Source organism: Dicentrarchus labrax, unplaced genomic scaffold (genome assembly GCF_905237075.1).
Source record: "Dicentrarchus labrax unplaced genomic scaffold, dlabrax2021, whole genome shotgun sequence".
NCBI classification, from domain to species: domain Eukaryota; kingdom Metazoa; phylum Chordata; class Actinopteri; family Moronidae; genus Dicentrarchus; species Dicentrarchus labrax.
The window spans coordinates 11,891,473-11,911,606 of NW_026136724.1; the positions used below are offsets into that span (position 1 = coordinate 11,891,473).

At 42.7% G+C, this 20,134-nt stretch overlaps 1 protein-coding gene and 1 long non-coding RNA gene across 2 annotated transcripts in view; one reads left to right on the forward strand and one right to left on the reverse strand.

Moving 5' to 3' along the window:
• Positions 1-329: 329 nt before the first annotated feature.
• Positions 330-19,276, forward strand: gpr37b (G protein-coupled receptor 37b). Its single transcript, XM_051392104.1, has 2 exons — positions 330-3,955; positions 14,312-19,276. The coding sequence occupies exons 1-2, from the start codon at positions 2,900-2,902 to the stop codon at positions 15,125-15,127; spliced, it is 1,872 nt and encodes a 623-aa protein (XP_051248064.1). The 5' UTR covers positions 330-2,899; the 3' UTR covers positions 15,128-19,276.
• LOC127358768 (uncharacterized) overlaps positions 8,201-20,134 on the reverse strand; it is a 70,078-nt gene continuing 58,144 nt past the window's right edge. The window contains exons 5-6 of the long non-coding RNA XR_007882535.1: positions 9,887-10,013; positions 8,201-9,228 (exon numbers count right to left, since the gene is read on the reverse strand). This is a non-coding gene — a long non-coding RNA (uncharacterized LOC127358768). The remainder of the gene's footprint in view (positions 9,229-9,886; positions 10,014-20,134) is intronic.

The following is a 20,134-nucleotide window of genomic DNA, read 5'->3' on the forward strand; positions in this document are numbered from 1 at the left end:
GTCTGTGTGTGTGTGTGTGTGTGTGTGTGTGTGTGTGTGTGTGTGTGTGTGTGTGTGTGTGTGTGTGTGTGCGAGTGCGCCTCCCTGGTTGGAATTGGCTCCAATCACCTATTTGATGTAGAAGGTCACCAGCGAGATGTCCGCCGTGTCTGCCAATTCACTCTCCCTCTGTCTCTCTCAGTACCTGCATACTCACAAATACACAGAAAGGTATGTCTGAAAATATGTAAGTCGGTAAGAAGTATTTGTATGTGTTTATTACCACAGCATATTTGTACATTACATATTCACATACTGTACTTCAATTTTAAAAATCTCTAAATGTCTCATTAATGTGCATGTTTACACATTCTAATGTGTTCTGTACTTTCCTTAGTTTGGTGTCTGAGACTCCAGCAGTGTGAAACGTCCACTTACAGTAGGCTACTTAGAGTACTTGAGACATAATGTGCTCATTTCATTTACTCCCGAGAGTCTCTTGAATTATTGACTGAGCTACTGGACATACAGTACTTAGTCACAGGTTGTGGTTGTGTGTGTGTGTGTGTATTTAATAACTGTAGCCACAAATGCTTAAATACTCTGCAGTGGTCCCCAACCTTTTCAGTCAGACGCACCCCCACATCTGAATGGAAGGGGCAGAGCTAGAAGCCGTTAGAAGCTAAATCTACTTTGGTAGTGTTGTGTGCAAGATGGAGGGAGAGGGGCAGACATTCCAGCTTGAATTGGGAAGGCTAGAACAGCTCTGAATGCTGGATCTCAAAGAAAATATGCACAGACAGAGCTGGACAGGGTAGCCCAGGACCATGGGGGCCCCGCAGCCCAGTCAGATGGACTCACAGACACCTTCACAACACTCACACTCATAACCCGTTAGCTAATTTTAGCTGTTCTTTTTTTTATTTATCCATCACTCTTAGCTCTTAGCTGTTTGGACTTCCATGCTCACTTGCTAACTATGTTTTTTAGGAACTCACAAGGTTTTCACGCATTACATTCCATTCAAAACATAACTGAGCTGACTTACTCCCCTGGGGTACATGTACAGTGTCCCTGGTTGGGAATCTCTTGCTCTAGAAAGCTATTTACTGGTTTGAGAACATGTCATTGTGTCAAACTGAAGAAATAAAAAAAGAAAATCTAAAAAAATACAGCTGTATAGTGAGACAGATATAAAGTGAAGTCAAAGTTTAGTTAAAGTACATTATCACAGCGACAGGTCACAATTCACTTTACAATAATACTTCGGCACCACGAATGTTCCCTCTCTGTTAAGTTCAACCTTGATGGCACTTCAGAAAACCACCGCAAGTCTGCAGATGTACTTCATATAGCCTCTTAATAAAACCTACAACACTGAGGTTATAGTCAAATGGCTGTTTGATTGGTGAATTAAATAACTTAAAGTGCCCTTTTGTGAAAGAGCAAATTTTATGGGGATATGGTGAAGTTACTGATGCATGCAGCTGTAGAACACGCCACAATCAATGTCCAGATATCCCCTACAGTTAGGTTAGATCAATCCAGAAGCTAGATGATGATCACTTTCAAATATGGTGGAGCTTGCAGCTGAGCACACTGAGGGGTGGAACATGAATGATTCAGGGGCCCCATATAGCTGAACAGAGACACTGGGACATGACAGAGATTATCCATATATCTGTCAGAGCTGTTGGTGAGTTGTTTTATAGGGGGCCCTAAGATTTCTGGTGGTAACTTGGCAGCAGTAAAATCATACATACCATGAATAAGGAATCTACATATTGGGCTTAATGCTTCGTCTGAAAATATTTGTTTTATTAACACAAATAAAAATATGACTGGAGGGAAAATAAGCGCATTTATACAGTCACTTGAACTAGGCAAGTCTTTTGAAACAAGTGCAACTAACTCCCCCCACTGGCACTGCTATTCATATTTGCTTTAGAACAAAATGGTTAGGATTAAAGAGCCTGTGCTCAAACGTTCTCCGAGGGCGTCGATATCACAGCGCCGCCTGTGCGTAAAAATTAAAAGCTGGCTAATATATTTATTAGCACGTCTGTCGGGCGTGGCTGGCTTGTCTGCCGGAGGGAGGGGGTGTGTGTGTGGGTGTGTGTGTGTGTGTGTGTGTGTGTGTGTGTGTGTGTGTGAGAGAGAGGGGTGCTGTAGCAGTAGTCTGCTCCGGGGCTGCTGGATGCTCCGTGATGGATGAGGAGTGACAGATCGGGGTTAGCCGCCAGGGGAGTCCATTTTCTTCCAGCGCACGGTCTTCAAGCAGAGGAGGTGAGACACTGGATGCAGAGGAGGAAGGGACGAGAAACAGACCGATTTCCACCCCTCCTTCTTTCCCTCTCTGTCACTCTCTCTCCTCTCTCTCTCTCTCTCTCTCCCGTGCATCACAACCTAGTGGGCTGCACCGCATTGACGCTGCTGCTGCTGCTGCTGCTGGCAGCCGACCCAACCCACTAAACTAACGCACTGACAGCGAGAGAGGGAAAGAAACAGTCTTTTTTGGATGCTATTGCCCACAGCTGGGAACTGGATGCTGTGCGGATTGTGTGCATGGATATGCAGCATTTCCCTCTATCCCTCTCTTTGGCTCTTTCTCTCTGGATCCGGACTCTGATTCGCTGTCCTGCTCGGTAATGTCAAGACTTTGGAAACGGGAGTGACTCGTGGAGGGAGGCGGCGATTCGGAGGTTGCTGCATAGTGCACGACAAGACATTGGGATATAACTTACAAGTTTGCAGAGCTCGCATCATGAATGCAGCCGTTCACTTGAAACCGTGAGCTCCCCCTCTTGTGCTGTGTCCAACATGGGTGTTGACTGAACACTGGAAGAGTATCCCCGCGCTGCCACAGAGGTATGAGGATGCACTTGTGAGGATTAAAACTGCGCTCAATAATTCCTGGACCATGCAGTTTCTGCCGCCTAGGACGTTATTTGTGTTATTTGCCCATGCACATGTATTATTATCTCTAAGAAATAATGGAGAAGTGCGATCTAAAGAGGACAGCGACACCAGCGCATACTCTGCCAGGACTTTTCATGGGTCACTCCGGGAGAGTCATCAAAACAAACCCAGGGACCGTGCGCTCTCGCCGGGGTACGCCACAGGTGCGTCCTCGGCGGAACTGCCGGCGCAGCGGGCAATTATCAGAGGGAACTCCTCTCACCCCTGGAAAAGGGTAATTGCAGAAGAAACGTGGCGAATTGGGCACAACAAGCGCGACTTCAGCAGGACTGTGACACCCATGGAGGACCCCAACGCTGTCTCACACTGGGGCCCGACGCGCCACCACAATAAGAGGATAAAGTTGAATGGCGGTTTTGGTAGTACGGGGACGCCAGCAGGTGGACACTACAATGCTGCTAAGCCCTCTTCAATGGGCCGAGGAGACGGAGGAGGGGGTCCCGAGGAGGGCGACAGGCACAAGAGAGGCACAAAAGACGAGCAGAAGAAAGCGTCGAAGAGGGGGAGAAACCGGCTGAACAAAAGCTCAGTGCTCTTGGCTCAGACTCACGCGTCGCCGTGGGAACCCATCCCCAAACCGGTGGCCCTCACCTCCACCGACCTGCCCTTTGACCTCTTCACCAGGAGGACCGAGTTATTCACTTTCAGGGAGGAGAACCCCTGGGACGCCACGCCGATCACCCCTCCCAGCTCGCAGGATTTCGGGGACGAGATCAAGAACCCCTTTTACCCGGTGACAAGCGAGACTTACGGCGCTTACGCGATCACATGCGTCTCCGGGGTTATTTTCCTGGTGGGGATAGCGGGCAACATCGCCATCCTGTGCATCGTGTGCCAGAACTACTACATGAAGAGCATCTCCAACTCACTGCTGGCCAACTTGGCAGTCTGGGATTTTGTGCTCATCTTCTTCTGCCTGCCCATGGTGGTTTTTCACGAGCTGACAAAGTCCTGGCTGCTGGGCGAGTTCACCTGCAAAGTGGTGCCCTATGTGGAGGTAAATTTATTCTATTCCTTCTTGTGGTTTTATTCTGCTTTGAACGGGACACTTATTTCATATTGTAGTGGAGTTTTGAGGCAATGCCTATAGACTGTGTCGCCTCTGCAGAGATGACAGATGGTGAATGGGGCTCATTCAGTGTCATTTACATATTATCCAACCTTGTCTGAATGTGATCACACATCCATAATGACAATAGACATAATCTGTTGGAGTTTGGGGTGTGACAATGAGGTTTCACACTCTCCTTGCCTGAGTAAATGGACTTTAAGAGTTGAGTTTCAGTTTTTTTAAGCCCTGACTGGCAAGAAACCACACGGGCATGGCTATAGGATGTCAGCTCTGCCAATAACAAGGAGGGTCTGTTTGTCACTTGTACACCTGCTACTGGAGAGAGAGAGAGAGAGAGAGAGAGAGAGAGAGAGAGAGAGAGACTCACCTCCCCCTCAGGGCATGAATACACATCAGGATGTAAGATAATAGCTCACTATTTCCCATTCATTCCAACTTATACCTAGCTCTTCTTCTGTTGCTGTCACTATACTTACAGTTGGTAAAACATGTTACAGGTAATCTATATTCCTGCCCACACACACACACACACACACACACACACACTCGGTCTCTTCTTGTTTTTCTGTTCATGTGTAGTGGATGGATGCTAGGCAGGTTGTTTACACAATGTTGATACCTTCCCTTTGTGTGCCCACTGCAATTACACCAGTGTCAGATTCACCCGCAAGGTTGATGTCTTTTGTATGAAGCAGGGGTTTCCAGCTCAGGGGTCTTAAGCCTGTGTTTGAATGGCCATTGTCACAACCTGGCTTAAGGAGGGACAAAGAGGGGACACATCACACATGATTTTAAAGGTATGGCTTGACCCAAATGCATCATGTATTAAACATCTAACAAAACTGAAAGCAGTGAACTTATGGGTGGTGCCCGAGGTGCATGAGTGAGAGATGTGCTGTGCAATGCAGCAAAACCAGAAAAGACTAGAAGTCAGTGAAGTCTGAGTTTCTCCAGCTTCTATAGCCAGGCAGTGAGCCAGAACAGGTGACCAGACTCCGCCCTCCAGAGCCTGCAGACAGGGAGGGCTGTCACATAATGAAGTGATAATATGAGCCGGTGAACAGTATATTATTATCCTCACATTGCCCTCATGATAGACAGTCAGCTTTGATGCAAGAATTACCATACCTGAAAAGGTAGTCATCTAATGACAGACAGATGTAAAGACCAGTTTCTGGAGCTGCATCATGTAAGTTTATATTTACAAACCGAGCTTGTGTCTGGTCTTTTGAAATGCAGGTGTACTGTATGGCCTCTAGAAATGGATGACAGCTAGAGAATTGCGAATAGGCTTTGGAGTCACAACCCACAAGTCTGCAGCCTGCATGATTCCAAATTAAAGTAGGGTTGCTTGCATTTGCACCATCTCCTCTTCTTTTCTGCAGTCTCGCTCGCCAGCCTTTCTCCTCACTGACCGCACAGTGTAATATATGAACAGTTCTCATTTCATTTGGCAAACACCTTGTAAGTGCATACACTATTAATTATTGGTGGATCAGAGGGAGACAGTCCCTCCCTGTGTTATTGCATATGAGCTAGCCAAGGACCACAGGATATTATTTAATAACTTTAATAACATTATTACAGTGGAGAGACCAAATGGCCACTCTTAATGCAGAGGGTGTGTGCGTATGCATGTGTGTGTTTGTGGCGGAATGATTGTATCTGTGTGTATATGCGTTTTATAGTGCATATCTATCAGGACATGTGCATTCGGGCCTATCTGTTCATGGTGCCTTCAATGTGTGTGTGTGTGTGTGTGTGTGTGTGTGTGTGTGTGTGTGTGTGTGTGTGTGTGTGTGTGTGTGTGTGTGTGCGCGCGCGCGCATGTGTCAAGACAGGCCGTGAGTAATGCAGCCTGGGGCTCACTCTCTCCCTGTGGATCATTCAGTGAAACACACATTCACCCTATGGAGTGACTTTATTCTTCACTTAACCCAAATTCAGTCACAGGGGATATCAACGTTTGGCCTTAAAATAAAGACACACATACTCATTCACACATGCTTGAATCTACACACAGCACTCTCACACACAGGCACATTCACGCAAACATTAAGGCCAGCTTCACGTGTGCATGCATGCATAATCAGAAAGTGGTATAGATAATATATAGCAGTTCCCTGAGCGAGGAGACCCCTATGGTGCTGCCTTCAGTAAACTTAATTTTTGTTAAGTAAAGCATGGAATTTTCCAAACCTCAAAGAGAAAGCAATTTTAGGTGTGAGATGTGAGAAAACACGGCAGGAGAAATTGTAAGAGTGCTGCACAAAATAAAAATGTGGGTTACAGCCAGCCTTCATTATTTCAGACACACTCCTGTTTCATGCTGCTGTCATTGCAGACGACCCCTCTAGGTAGTGATGCACAGAGCAGCAAATTCAGGCAAAACTAATGGGCAATAATTGGGTTTTTTGCACCTGGCAGTTGATTAGGATAAGACTTGAAAGTAGGGTAAAATAACAAATAAGCAGTGCAGTAAGCATTTTGTAAGCCGGGGCGGAAAATTAGTCATTTGTCAAGGTTCATTCAGAGCTATGCTGCTGTAACGCAGTGATTTAAAAAACTTTCTGTCTCGCTGCCCCTAAATAAAGAGATGTTTCCAAATCATAATCTTGAATTGTGAACTCGAATAAAGTAATGCATATTGTTTATCTTTTTAGACTGATAAGCAACATAAAAACACAGCTTATTTATGAGAATATTTATCATGCTATTGAGTTAGACATTGCACATTTTGTTGTTGAATAATGCAGAATTAAAAGGCTGGATCAACAGTAATTTTGTCACATTTGTAAAACCCTGTTTATATGATTATCATGCATGTCTCTCATATGCAACAGCCTGATGACCACTCCCATTAGTAGACAGAAATGGCTGTTTTCACACCTTCTTTTTAAACCTGATTTACAGCTAATTGCCAGTCTCCGCCATAGGACATAAATCTAGTGACTCCCTAAAGGCTCATTCTCTCCTTTGTGGTACATTCGCAATTCTACTAACAGTCCTGCTATATCACACTTACCTTATGCTATATATTTTGAGCCACGATGGCTTGTCTTGATTGATAATATATGTGCAAAAATGTGTTTTTTAATTTCAAGTCCATATAGGCTACAAGGGTGTACTGTAGCTCGAAGTAACATTTCCCTCTTTTGCACTGCATTTCTCTGTGATATTCTGCCCTGCTGCACTCAACTGCATGGCGAGCCTTTCAGTTTGTGTGCCTCATCTATACATCTGGCTTCTACTGTGCTGTACAATACCCTGTAGTCAGAAACCGTAGGCTGACTTTGCTATGGTACTGTGGGCTTCATCAGACAGAGAGAGAAAGAAAGAGAGAGAGAGAGAGAGAGAGAAACAGACTATTGAAGCAGAGCAAGAAAGAGGCTGAGGAACGCGAGGGAGCAATAGATAAAGAATAAAGAGGGAGAGAGGGAGAGAGGGCCAGAGGTAGAACCATGTATTGTGCTGAAATTGGCGGTAATGGCAGGACATACATCAGCTTGACACATTCGCATGCACTGTTCCAACTCTCACATGCACACACACACACACACACACACACACACACGCACACACTTTCAAATAACTAAATCAGAATTAGAAATTCAAGTTGTGTAACATCCAGTATATGGAGAATCCAAACACCCTGTGGTGTAGAAAATGATAACTTCCCCAATCACCAGATATAATTATGGTACTATCACTGAACCTTTATGGGTAGCTCTGGAGATGTCCACATCTTTGTTATATCAAGAAAGTGAAAGAAAAGAGGTCCAGTTATATACATCCATCCCCATGTCTATATGTCTGATTGTCTATCTTATCTAGCCTGTACACACACACACACACACACACACACACACACACACACACACACACACACACACACACACACACACACACACACACACACACACACACACACATGCATTAAGTCAGTAGGGTGTACTGATCCTCCAGATGGGTGGGATGGCCTTCTCTCCACTGATCACTGCCCACGGCTCTTCTCCTTCTCTCTACCTCTCTCTCTCTCTCTCCCTCTCTCTGCATCAGCTATCTGTGATTAGAAGCAAGCCTCAGGGGGAAGACACACTCACACTCTCTCACACACACACACACACACACACACACACACACACACACACACACACACACACATTAGATACAGTATGAAAGCATTTTGGACACACACACACTGGGGTTATACGCTGAATGCGCAGTTAGAGTACAGACACTGTAGTGACACATAAACACAGAATAAGTACACAAACGCACACCAGTACTTGTGCCCTTTCTGTTTCTCAGCCCCGTCTATTAGGCACACGAATGATGGTTAATTGGAATATATGTGAATTATTCAGGGTATATAATTAGTGTCTCCATAATGCATGATGGTGAGTCCACTCAGTCAGCTCTTTGTCCGTGGATGAGTAGATATTGTGTTTTGTATGATGAGACAAGACCACACAACAACAGTATGAAGCAAAGATTAGGCTTGATGTTGTATGCAATTAAGCAAATTGATAATTACCCATGTAAATATGAAATATTCATTGGATGATTAACATTATGAATAAGGTATGTTGATGGATGGAGAAAAAACAGTGTATTAGTTTCAGTGTTTCAACATGGAACAGGCCGGCATGTAGCCAGCTTTCATACAGTAGAATAGAGGAAGAGAGAATATTGCATTTAGTATTGTCTCCAACATAACAGTCTTAGACAGGGATCAATGAACTGGAACCAGACTTTTTCAGCAGCTACTGTACAGTGAGAGCCAAATAAATTTTTTTTAATGTCCAGGGGAAATCTGCCACAGGTCAGGATATAATTTAATGGGAGAGACATTTATTGTGCGGAAGAAACTGCCTCACACACGCTGCTAAGGACTGTAAAAGGCAGAAGGCAACCAAGTAAATTAGAATATTGTTAGTGTTGCTACTAAGTTAATTAAAGAAAAGAAAGATGAACATTTGTGAGTGCTCGCCCTACTTATCCATGAATTATATGGATCTCTGTCCCTGGCTGGTGGAGACTGTTCCTTTTGTTCACAGAATAGAAAAGACTGAAAGTTCATTCAGTAGACAATCTTAGCACAAAGTCCATTCTGGAGCTTTCGATCACATCAATCTTCCTCCGCCGGTTGCCTGGCAACCTCCCGGTGACGACAGGACTCCAGGAAGTTACTGCGCCTGGCAAAAAATACTCAAACTGTCAAACTATTCCTTTAAAGTGAAATCGGTCATTTACGATTCCACCATCTGCAGAGTAGGATCATGTGATTGAAAGCTCCAGAACAGCTACTAAATGGACCTTGCTGTGAGAGGTCCACTTACTTTGTGTTTCTGAAGCTTTCAACCATCATGAGACAGAAATTCCTCACTTGTGTTATTTGAACAACTATCTCCATGACAACTCTGGGGATGGGTGTTGCAAATTAAACACTATGATACTTGCATTGGATTGGATGTCTGTGTTTACTGTATATGTCTCTATCAAATAAACCATAAATAAATAAATAAATAACATAGCAACTCCATGTTTTTGTCAAGCTAGAATAAAATAGAGAGTACAATACTATACATACTGTAACAGAGATAGAAAGCTATGTGGCCTTTTAAAGTTGTGTGCTCTAACATCATCAGAGAGGAATCTTTATCAGCCCACAAGGATGGATTTCACGTGTCTGTCTCCCATAATCCCACACATAGGCCCACATACACTCATATACACCATCTACACTTGTACACATACATACACAACCACAGTGAGACTCAAATTTTAATAATTCTGAATAAATGTTGACGTGCACAGACACACACATACTCATAAATGGCCGCACATACTCACATACATCAGTTTTCTGTCTCTTGCAGACACACGGCACAGCTGTTAGACGGATGGTGGCTGTCACAGGCAGGGTCTCTCTGGTTAGAATTATGGTCTGCTGCAGCCTGCACTGGGTCACGCACTCAACCTAGAAACAGAACTGCAGCTGGAATAACCCTTTTGTCTCCTTGGCTCATTACTATAAGCCTGTGTGTGTGTGTGTGTGTGTGTGTGTGTGTGTGTGTTGTTGTTGTTGTTGTTATATCTTTACGTTAGCCCATTCATCACCTGATAACACCCATTACCACCCTGACAGTGGCTGCAGTCACAGTATGGCCACACAGGCTCCACCAGTCCTTGTTAAGACCCAATTAATAACTCGAGGCCTTTGTGCCACCAGCTCACAGGACCTTTAATCAGGAAGTTAATGGGCCGTTATTAAAAACAGCAGCAGGGGAAAATGTCTTTCTCACCTGCTGCGCAGATAGACGGCCAGAACCTGAAAAACATGTGTTGCGGATGAAAGAGCTTTTTATGTTCTTTTTTCCAGCCCTTGAAGTCCAAGGTTGAGAAGAAATAGATGGTATGAAGTGGAAAAACGGCACCGAGCTACTTCACAAATTGTCAGTTTTATGAGCAGTGACTTTAAAATCTTAGTTGGCAAATCAGTGAGGTCAAAGGAAATAGTTGTATAAATTAATTACCAATTATAAATTGTTTATTAATTAGTTTATTAAAGGAATAATTCAACATTTTGGGGAATACGCATATACGCTTTGTGACTCAAAGTTAGATGAGAAGATCAACACCACTCTCATGTCTGTAGTAAATATGTGGCTACAGCCATTAGCTGGTTAGCTTAGCATATAGAGAGAGGCAGAAACAGTTATGGCTATGTCCAAAAGTAACACAATCTAACGTACGACACAAATTAGTATCAATCTTCTCATCTATCTCTCGGGCCAGAAAGAAAATATGAGTATTTCCCAAAATGTGGAACTCTTCTTTTAAAGAGAGAATGGGGGCATAGTAACCACATAAAGTAAAAAAAAAAATCATTGTCTTGTTCACTCTGGAAAAATGTATCATTGTTTTAAATAAGCAGACTTAACATTTAATGATAATATTTTAGAAACACCCTTTCCAACCTAGAGGCGAGCAGGTCTGTCATCTTGCCAGCAGGTAAAATGAACATGACAGGGTCAAGGCTGCTTGTTGGGAGAAATGCCATATTAACATTATTAATCATTCTGAAGATGTCGCGTTTATTTCTCACTTTGGACTGTCTCTAACTCACTGACGTGTCCCCCTGCTCTTGTCTTATATTCACTCCCTCATTTCTTTCTCTCATTCTTAGTTTCTCCCACTCTTTTTTCCTTTTCCATTCTTCTGCCCCGGTTTCTCAGTCCCTCATTTGCATAACCCCCTTCCACAAACACACACACACACACACACACACACACACACACACAGGCACAGCTTCATCACCCCACCAGGCCTGACTCTTGGACTCTCTCTCTCTCTCATCTCCCCTCTATTACAAAGCTATGCTTGTTCGTCCTGCCCTTGCTCTCCGCCCCAACACGCTGATCAAAGCTGGGTTTCCTGGTCCTCCATGACAGCCTCTAAAGCCGTTCCAGCCCTGTTGTTGAAGCCATGAAATATTCACCATGTGCAAGCACCTGTCCAAGTGTACTCGATGGGCATTTGTGTGTGTGTGTGTGTGTGTGTGTGTGTGTGTGTTCACTTAAATCCACCACATATACAGGTGCGCTTGATGTACTTGTTTACAGAGAAAAAAGTGGGTCATAGGTAGAGCTTGATATGATGCTTCTTTAACTATCAGAATAAAGAAAAAACGACTCTATTTTCAGAGGATGTAGGGTCAGTCTACAGAGGCCAACATATTTGACTGTTAATATCAGGCCTAAACCAGCAGCTGTCAAAAACTCCTCATTGTTCTCCACTGACACACTAAAATATATTCCTAACAAGCAATGTTATAGTGTGTAAACTGTGGATGGAGAAATAAATAGCAGACAGCAATTTTCCACAGACGGATGAGTCAGACAATGAAGTGAGCAGAGTTGCTGTGTGTATCAGCAGCGTGTTACAGGTGAACTGTTCTATTTTTCTTTTTGTATTTTGGCCATAGCAGAAGTGAAGAGAGGCTCCAGATCATGGTCTTTTCAAGGATGTTACACAATACATATATATATTGTGAATTGGATTTTGAACTTTTCCCTGAGTCAAGGTGCTCCGACTCCAGTTTAGATGGCCACTGAAACTCTATGTGTAATACATGATATGTCGCAAACAATTATGTTACAATGTTTAAGGTGCGACAGCTTGTGGTAAAATTGTAATGCCGACATGCATTAGTGCCTACATTGATATATAATATGCTGCTCAAATACAGTCCAAAAATCCAATATGCTGTTTAACTCTGAATTTCTTTGGACAGTTTTAACAACCTGTCCTCCTATGGTTCAATGCAATGCAAATTTAGTCTTGGCAGCTTCACATGAGCATGATTGACTTTCCCGAGCTCTTTATAATTTACCTTCTCTGTTGTTTGTACCAGTTAACAACACCTGTAGACGTTGATGAAAATGAGCTTTGCTCGAGACTGCTGCACAGTCTCCTGCGTTTATTTGATTTTTGGTGCCTGGCATTCCAAGCATGGGTAAGGACTTGTAAGATGACAACCTCTGCCAAGCGCACTCAGAATTTTGACACCTGCCCAAATCACCTAAGGGATTATTCTATCCAGAGTGTGAATAAAGCACTCACATAAACATGCTTAAATCTACTCCAAGTTGCTCCAGTGCATCACTTAAATACCTAATGGCTATTCATTGTTCTGCTTTGGATCATTTTCAAAACAATTCACTACAATTACAATTAGAGTGTCACGTGGCGGCAGGTAATAAACCGCCCTGGTCCAAAACACAGTCACGTTGATCATAGTTACTGTTCAGAGAGCTGGAGCCTGTTAGTGGTTTGTCTGCTCCACTTACCCCTTGCTGTTTCATATGGTCGCCCTTCATTAGTCTAGTTAGGACATCTATGTGTGTCAGAAGGTCAGTGTGTGCGTGTGTGTGTGTGTGTGTGTGTATGTCAGGCCTAGATACACAGAACATCTTGCAGTGTGTGTACATCTATATCTGTCCAGGAAGTATGTGTTTAGAGCACTAAAGCCATGGCTCACTGGGGCCATCTGGGAAGCTGGCTGTTGTAATTAAATTTTATACGAAGGGAGGAATGGAGGGAGGAAAGGAAGAAAGGATGTATAAAGCGGAACAGAGGATGAGAGTGAACAAAAAGATGACAGATAAGTGAGAGTAAGAGTGAGAAAGAAGGTGGGCAAGGTGAGACAGGGATGGAGGATTGGGGTGCGGATCAGTTCTGTTCTGGCTGTTTTTGTGCTGGAGGCAAAATCAGGGAAGGAACTAGTTCATGTAAGGACAGGAGTGCAAACACACACATACACGGACACACACACGCACACACACACACACTCCAGCTGCAGAGGAATGTTCAGCTGGGTGCCCACTCTGCCAACATGACTGTTAATCCAACAGATGCTTTCACATGCTGAGGAAATTTGTGAGCTCTCTGACAATTTACAGACTTTTTACATTGAGAACGTGGCGGCTGTGCCAAGGTAATTAGCTCTTACATGAAGGTCTCGAGCGAAACGTTAACATAAAAACGGCTGAATATTTAGGAAGTTTGCTAATTAATACGACTGTCATTGAACAGGAGGTGTGAAAACACAGTTGAATGAAAGAATGCAGTGACGGTGGCTTTTAATCCACCGTGCCACTTGCTAGCTGTGCGTGGTCTCACTCTATTTTGGTCTGTCTGTTCTTTGTTTTCTCACACACACACACATGCACTCGTTTAAGGATGCTACACAGTGTTAATAGCAGCTTACAGCCTTCCATTGTGCTTCTGTTGCTCCACTGCTTGTAATTACACCGGTGTCAGGTGCACCTAAAGGCCAGTACCATTACTGTGTGTCCTGCTGTTTATTTATGTGGTGGTGGCTGACTTGTCAACCGGTAGAGAGGCTTTTGTTTGTGTGTGAGGCGAGGGAATCCATTTGTTTACTTTACCGGAAGCCCTTATTTAAGATCCTGCAAGATAATGTCAGACATTTTGTACACTGGAGATAATTTTGTCAGTTCCTTGTTGTTCTTTTTATTCATTACCGACAACCTGCAGGGCTTGACTATAACTTGCAAAAGTGTCACATCAGTATTTAGCACGCAGCTCAGCCCATCTGTCAGAAAGATAGATGGTAGATTATCACTGGTATGAGGCTACTGTTAGCATAGCTCTAAGGCTTACTCTATTATTCTCCCCTACAGTCATGTGCATAGAGTTTTTGAAACGACTTTGATTCTGATGATGTAAGAACTTCTCTTTCTGTTTCCTCAGGTGGCCTCCCTCGGTGTGACCACCTTCACCCTGTGTGCTCTGTGCATCGACCGCTTCCGTGCGGCCACCAATGTCCAGATGTACTACGAGATGATCGAGAACTGCACCTCCACTACTGCTAAGCTAGCTGTCATCTGGATCGGCGCTCTCCTATTGGCCCTCCCAGAGCTCCTCATCAGGCAGCTGGTTGCAGAGGACACGGGAATGCCGGACGAGCCTCCCGTTGAACGGTGCATTATCAGGATATCCACCTCACTTCCCGACATGCTCTACGTGTTGGGCTTGACCTACGAGGGTGCTCGGCTGTGGTGGTGCTTCGGCTGCTACTTCTGCCTCCCCACCCTGTTCACCATTGGGTGCTCTTTGGTGACGGCGCGCAAGATCCGGCGAGCAGAGCAGGCCAGTGTGCGTAGCAACAAGAAGCAGATCCGGCTGGAGAGCCAGATGAACTGCACTGTTGTGGCACTAGCAATCGTCTACGGTGCATGCGTGGTGCCTGAGAACATCTGCAACATAGTTTCGGCATACATGGCGGCCGGTGTTCCTGAGCACACCATGTCTGTCCTCCATCTTCTCTCCCAGCTGCTGCTCTTCTGCCGGGCGGCCGTGACACCAGCGCTACTGCTTCTCCTGTGTCGCCCGCTGGGAAGGGCCTTCCTGGACTGCTGCTGTTGCTGCTGCTGTAACCACGCGCCATCCTCGGCCACGGCCAGTGACGATAACGAACACGAGTGTACCACCGAGCTGGAGCTGTCGCCGTTCAGCACCATCCGCAGGGAGCTGAGTAACTATACACCTGCCGGCTCCAACTGCTAAACTGACATTCCTCATCAGGGATGGAGATTTCACTAGCCTGCTCTCAGCCCTTAGCTAGTGTCAGACTCGTCTAGGAGAGATTTGCCTTACCTAGTCTAGTCGCATTTTTAAATGGGTGCATGAATAAAGTCGGACACTGAATAATCACATTCAGCCAGTGTCCTACATCCTCAACATTCATTTCTTACAATAATAATGTACATTTACAGTAACTGTATAACCCTTACTTTCCAGGAAAACTAAAAAAAAAAGCAAAATCTTCTTTTCCCTCATGCCCTGGGGTGCTCTTAAAACAGGGTCAGTACACATTTTTAGCAATCCTGCCTGAAACCTTTAAAACGTACAAACCTCCCCGCTGTAGACCTTGTATGCCTAAATATCTTTGGACAGTTGGCCTCTCTGACCTGTTTGATGTCTGGTTCCTCACAAGAGGTTTGAATCAGGTTAATTTCTTTAAATTAGCTTATTATGAAGCAGCAAAACTGAGCAGAAAAAAGTGCTGTGTTCCCCACAGGCTTCGTGCTCTGAGTGACAGGGAAAGGTAATAATATACTGTACAATGTACATAGGGAAATTATTGTACAGAATATGTTCTGTTATGAATAAAACAGTTTGTGATGATAACTGTATTTGGCCACCACAAATAATATGTATGTATAGGAAACTCTGTACTGTATATCTGAAGGGAGAAATAATTAAGGCCAATCACCTTCCAGATGTGTCATTGTTAAATTTATGGGGACTAATTAATTATGGTACAACCTTGTATAATAACTCAAATACAGCATCCAGCTAAACATGTGGGCTGACACTGCCTATAGAAATACAGGACTCAGTTTACAGACTCCAAATGTACAGTTCATATAATGCTGAACACATGGGAACAAGGCTTATGATAATTAAACTAGTGCAGGGCGTCTCTGCAGTAATGACCGTTTGCAAGAGGAAAACACAGCGAGGAGAGAGTGGATTGGAGAATCCAAATGTACAAAACAACACTGACACTGTATATTGCAAAATATCCAGTTGACACAAACATAACTGGGCTGGTCTCAGAGACACATAAACATGGACGTGAGTGGAATTAAAAGGTTTGAAATGGACTAATTGAAATCTAATTAGAGTTGAATGGAGTGGAATGGAATCGAATTAAACACTACAGATTCAATTGAATGGAGTGAATATGAATAGAGTGGAAAGTAATGGAACATAACACCATGGAATATAATGGAAAGGGATGGACTCCGCATGGACTGGACTGAAAATAAATATCTGCACTACACTGTTGTATCATGTTACGCCTTACACTTTGGGCTGTATATATACTGTACACTTTCTTTGGTGCTCTTAAGATGAATGCGCTGTAAACAACAAATCCATCGGTTCGACTTAGAATCACAAGTAATTGAGCTGCGTATTATGTTTTTGGTCAAGAAGACAGATTACAGTTATCTGTGACTCTGGGATATATGAAGAATAGTGAGGTAAGAGAAGAAAAAAAATCAATGTGGAGTTTCACAGAGCTGCCACGGACACAGTTCAGAGAGATCTCCTGAATCTTTGAGGATAAATACTGCTTTTGTTGAGAGTGACACCTAAACTTTAAGTATGGCAGCATTTTTTTTTACAGTACAGTAATTACTCAGTGTTTACTAGGTCACTGGTGAATACTCATAAATGAAAAGCTAATTGCTTGTAATTAACATTGTAGATCTTGAGAGATTGAGACTTCTATAGATGCAATAAATCACTCGTATCTACACATTTTATTATTACATTGGTACAGAAATATAATTGCTGGTAGTTAGTTCTGTTATGTTTATATATATACATATTAACACAGACAGTAATAATTATTTAGTAGGTAATCAAAACATATTAAGTTATTATAAACAAAAAAGTGCCAAAAACTGCATAATTACATTGTAAATACAACTGACGGGCTGTAAATATACGGAAAATTATATATTTGTACCAATAATTACTGCAAAGTTTAGAGTAAATACAAAGCAGCTGTTTCATTTTTGTACAAGTTATTTATTAACAATTCCTGAACTGTAAAATCAAGTGCTACCATAAGTGTGTAAATTACCTTGAAGGCAAGAGTGGCAGAGTTTAGAGTAATGCTGGCGACTCTGTCCGGCTGTTTGGGTAATGGATATGAGAAGTTTACCCTACAGCAACCCTGGTGTCACTGTCACCTGAGATAATGTTGTGTTTGCAAATTGGTAAGACCTCAATCCTAAAAGCCATTTCTCTTAACGTTAAAAGTGAAAACAAGAGCAGCCCAACACAGTTATGTTAAAAATAATAGTATAATAGTCTGACATCACATTTTTTATAAATATACTTACAATACACAAGACCAATGCTGTTGACCTCCGCATATATCATCAGCTGCTGGGAATGCTCACTTTATGCTAGGGACCTGTTAGCTTTAGCCTCAGTCTTTCTGAATAATCATGTCACCAAGTGCATATTGAAGACCCTTTTAAAGGGTTGCTGTTTTAAAATGAGTCGGTGAGAAACATTAAAAAGTCAGCCGGCGACACCGTTTTCAACAACCTCTCGCTGCTAATGTTAGCCTAGTTCGCTAGCTTCCAGCCACAGTGGCACAATTGACAGTCGACAACTAGAAATGAGAAGCTGCGCTTGTCTTCTTCTGTCTGATACGAAGGACCAATTGTGTCAATAATTACAAAGAATTTTGAATGATAGGCCAAATCTACCACTGGTATTGTAAAGGGAATATGTGCCACGCGAGAATAGGAAGCTTTACGGGCGTAGCAACAGTCACTAAATTAGTTATTAGTGGCTTCTTGACCACTAATACCCTTTGCGGTTTCATTACTTGAGTTTTTTAAGGAGAGCCAATGAAATGTTTTTCACAGTGTATAAATTTACAAGTGTATTGTACTGTAAATCTGTTTTCTTATTCCTACCAATCAGACCTGGGTCAAAGCAAGGTTCAAACCACCATTACACCTTATTACAATGCAGGTAATTGAAGTTATACTGAAAAGTGAACAGCCCAAACATTTGATACACATGCTAATATGGCCTCTGTCGATGACCAAAATCACTCTTAAAAGCCTTTATTTTGTTTGGTAAACTTATTCTAATTCAATTTCTTTAAATATTTATAACTAAGATTAATGGTGGCTAGCTCTGTGATGACCCAGGTGTGATGTTCATTGGTATACTGTATATTGCGATGAATCTTTTGCATACGATTCTGCACTGCCAAACACCTTCTCTCTGTCTGTCTCTTGTGCTCTTGTGGTAGTAGCACACTATCTCTGGGTGTCTCTCTTAGCATGGAGGTCAGTTTGCCCTCAGCTCCATCAATACAGGAATATTACTACAAAAGATAAATCACAAAAGGTTTGACAGCACCCAAGGCCTGTCATACTCATATATTCATTCACTATAGACAGAAACTGTGGGAAAAGGGTGGGGTTTTTCCTTCCACGGCTGGAGGCAGCAACCCACTGGCTGTAATGAACTCCAGTTTATGAGCTCCAAGAGATCCAGGTGGATGTAGCCTCTGGTTGGCGCCGCCTGCAGTTCTTCAAGTTAATAGAGGAGATTGGCAGGAGCGTAGCAGCACTGCAACACAATGCCCTGCAGCCTGTTTGACAACTCTTTTTATTACCATCACTATTAGGGTATTGTGGACCAATGTGTAAACCTGTCCAGGGAGTTTATATGCCCTTGCACCAGCCAATTCCTACCATAAAATCACTTTTTTTTTTTTTGTATTTAGTTCAGTGAGTTTAGGTCTGTTTTTTGATGCAACGTAAGTGTAAACTGACCTCCTAGATCTGATTATCTTTTTCTGCATATTTCTGGGAGTATAGCTCATTCTTAATGGCTCAGTGTGTAGTAACGTGGTTCAAACTATTGATGAAGTGATTCTTGTAAATCAGTCAGTGAGACGTTTATTCTGAGTTTTGTGAGTATCCTCTTCACTCTGAGCAAATTGTGTCTGTATTTGATACCTGAAAATGTAAGCACACGACCACTATTGTCTCTAAGTCTAGTCACTGGTTTCTAAATAGCTTTTTATATAGCCAAAAAAACTGTCCCTTTGTTTATCAAAGAACTTTATCTTGAAAACTGTATATTAAAATCCTAAATGTACTATTACCTTTGTGTTGTTTTATTGTGTGCTTCATTCATTTCTGCAAAACTTTCTGTGATGGGAGTATACCAAAGACAGGCTAAGTATTACAGTGCCATCAGCTTTAATGCTTTATTGGTTTACTTGACTAAAACAGAACTCTTTAAGATCCAAAAATCTCCTACAGCATATTCAAAGCAAAGAAATAATCCAGCCTCTTGTCTCCATGCCAAAGAGATATTGACATGGATATAATGATGTTAAAGGGGTACTCTATTTCATATTTGTACTCCATAATGTTGGGAGACTGGTTTTCTAAAAAGAACATTGGATCTTACAGTTCCTATAATGCAACTCAACAGTTGCAGTACAAGAATTGAGAAGTGTTTTCACAGTCTTCCCATGACAGGTGACAAAATTAGAAGTCGCTTCAAGTATAGTTTTTTAATTATCAACCAAAAAATGCATAACGCAGTTTCATATACTTCATTCAGAATATTAAATATAAGGGAAATAAGTTCTGCAGAGGTGCCGGAAAAAGAAGAAAACATGTAGACATAACACATAAAATTTTAAAATCTCCCATCTCTCAAAAAAAATCTGAAAAGTTTTGCTTGTTGTTACTTCACTTGGATGTTTGCGCTCCACTGTGCAGAATGATGTATGTGCAGAGTTTGACACTAGAAGGCTGCTTTCACATTACTCTGCTGAAGGGGGAAAGTTTTTCTGCGCTCAGTTTAATATATATGCGTTACATTACAATTTTGACAACACAACTAGTTTGGAAGACAGTCGCGGTCCATGCAACTTTAAGAAGTCTGATGTGGAAACTTGAACCCACATACACATACATTGAGAATTGACTTTTCAGTGAAGTAGGAGAC

Bases quoted from the DNA above. Each gene is read 5' to 3' on its own strand.
- gpr37b (XM_051392104.1), top strand. From the start codon at position 2,900: ATGCAGTTTCTGCCGCCTAGGACGTTATTTGTGTTATTTGCCCATGCA. The intron at 3,956-14,311 runs GTAAATTTATTC...CTGTTTCCTCAG, and splicing joins AAGTGGTGCCCTATGTGGAG to GTGGCCTCCCTCGGTGTGAC.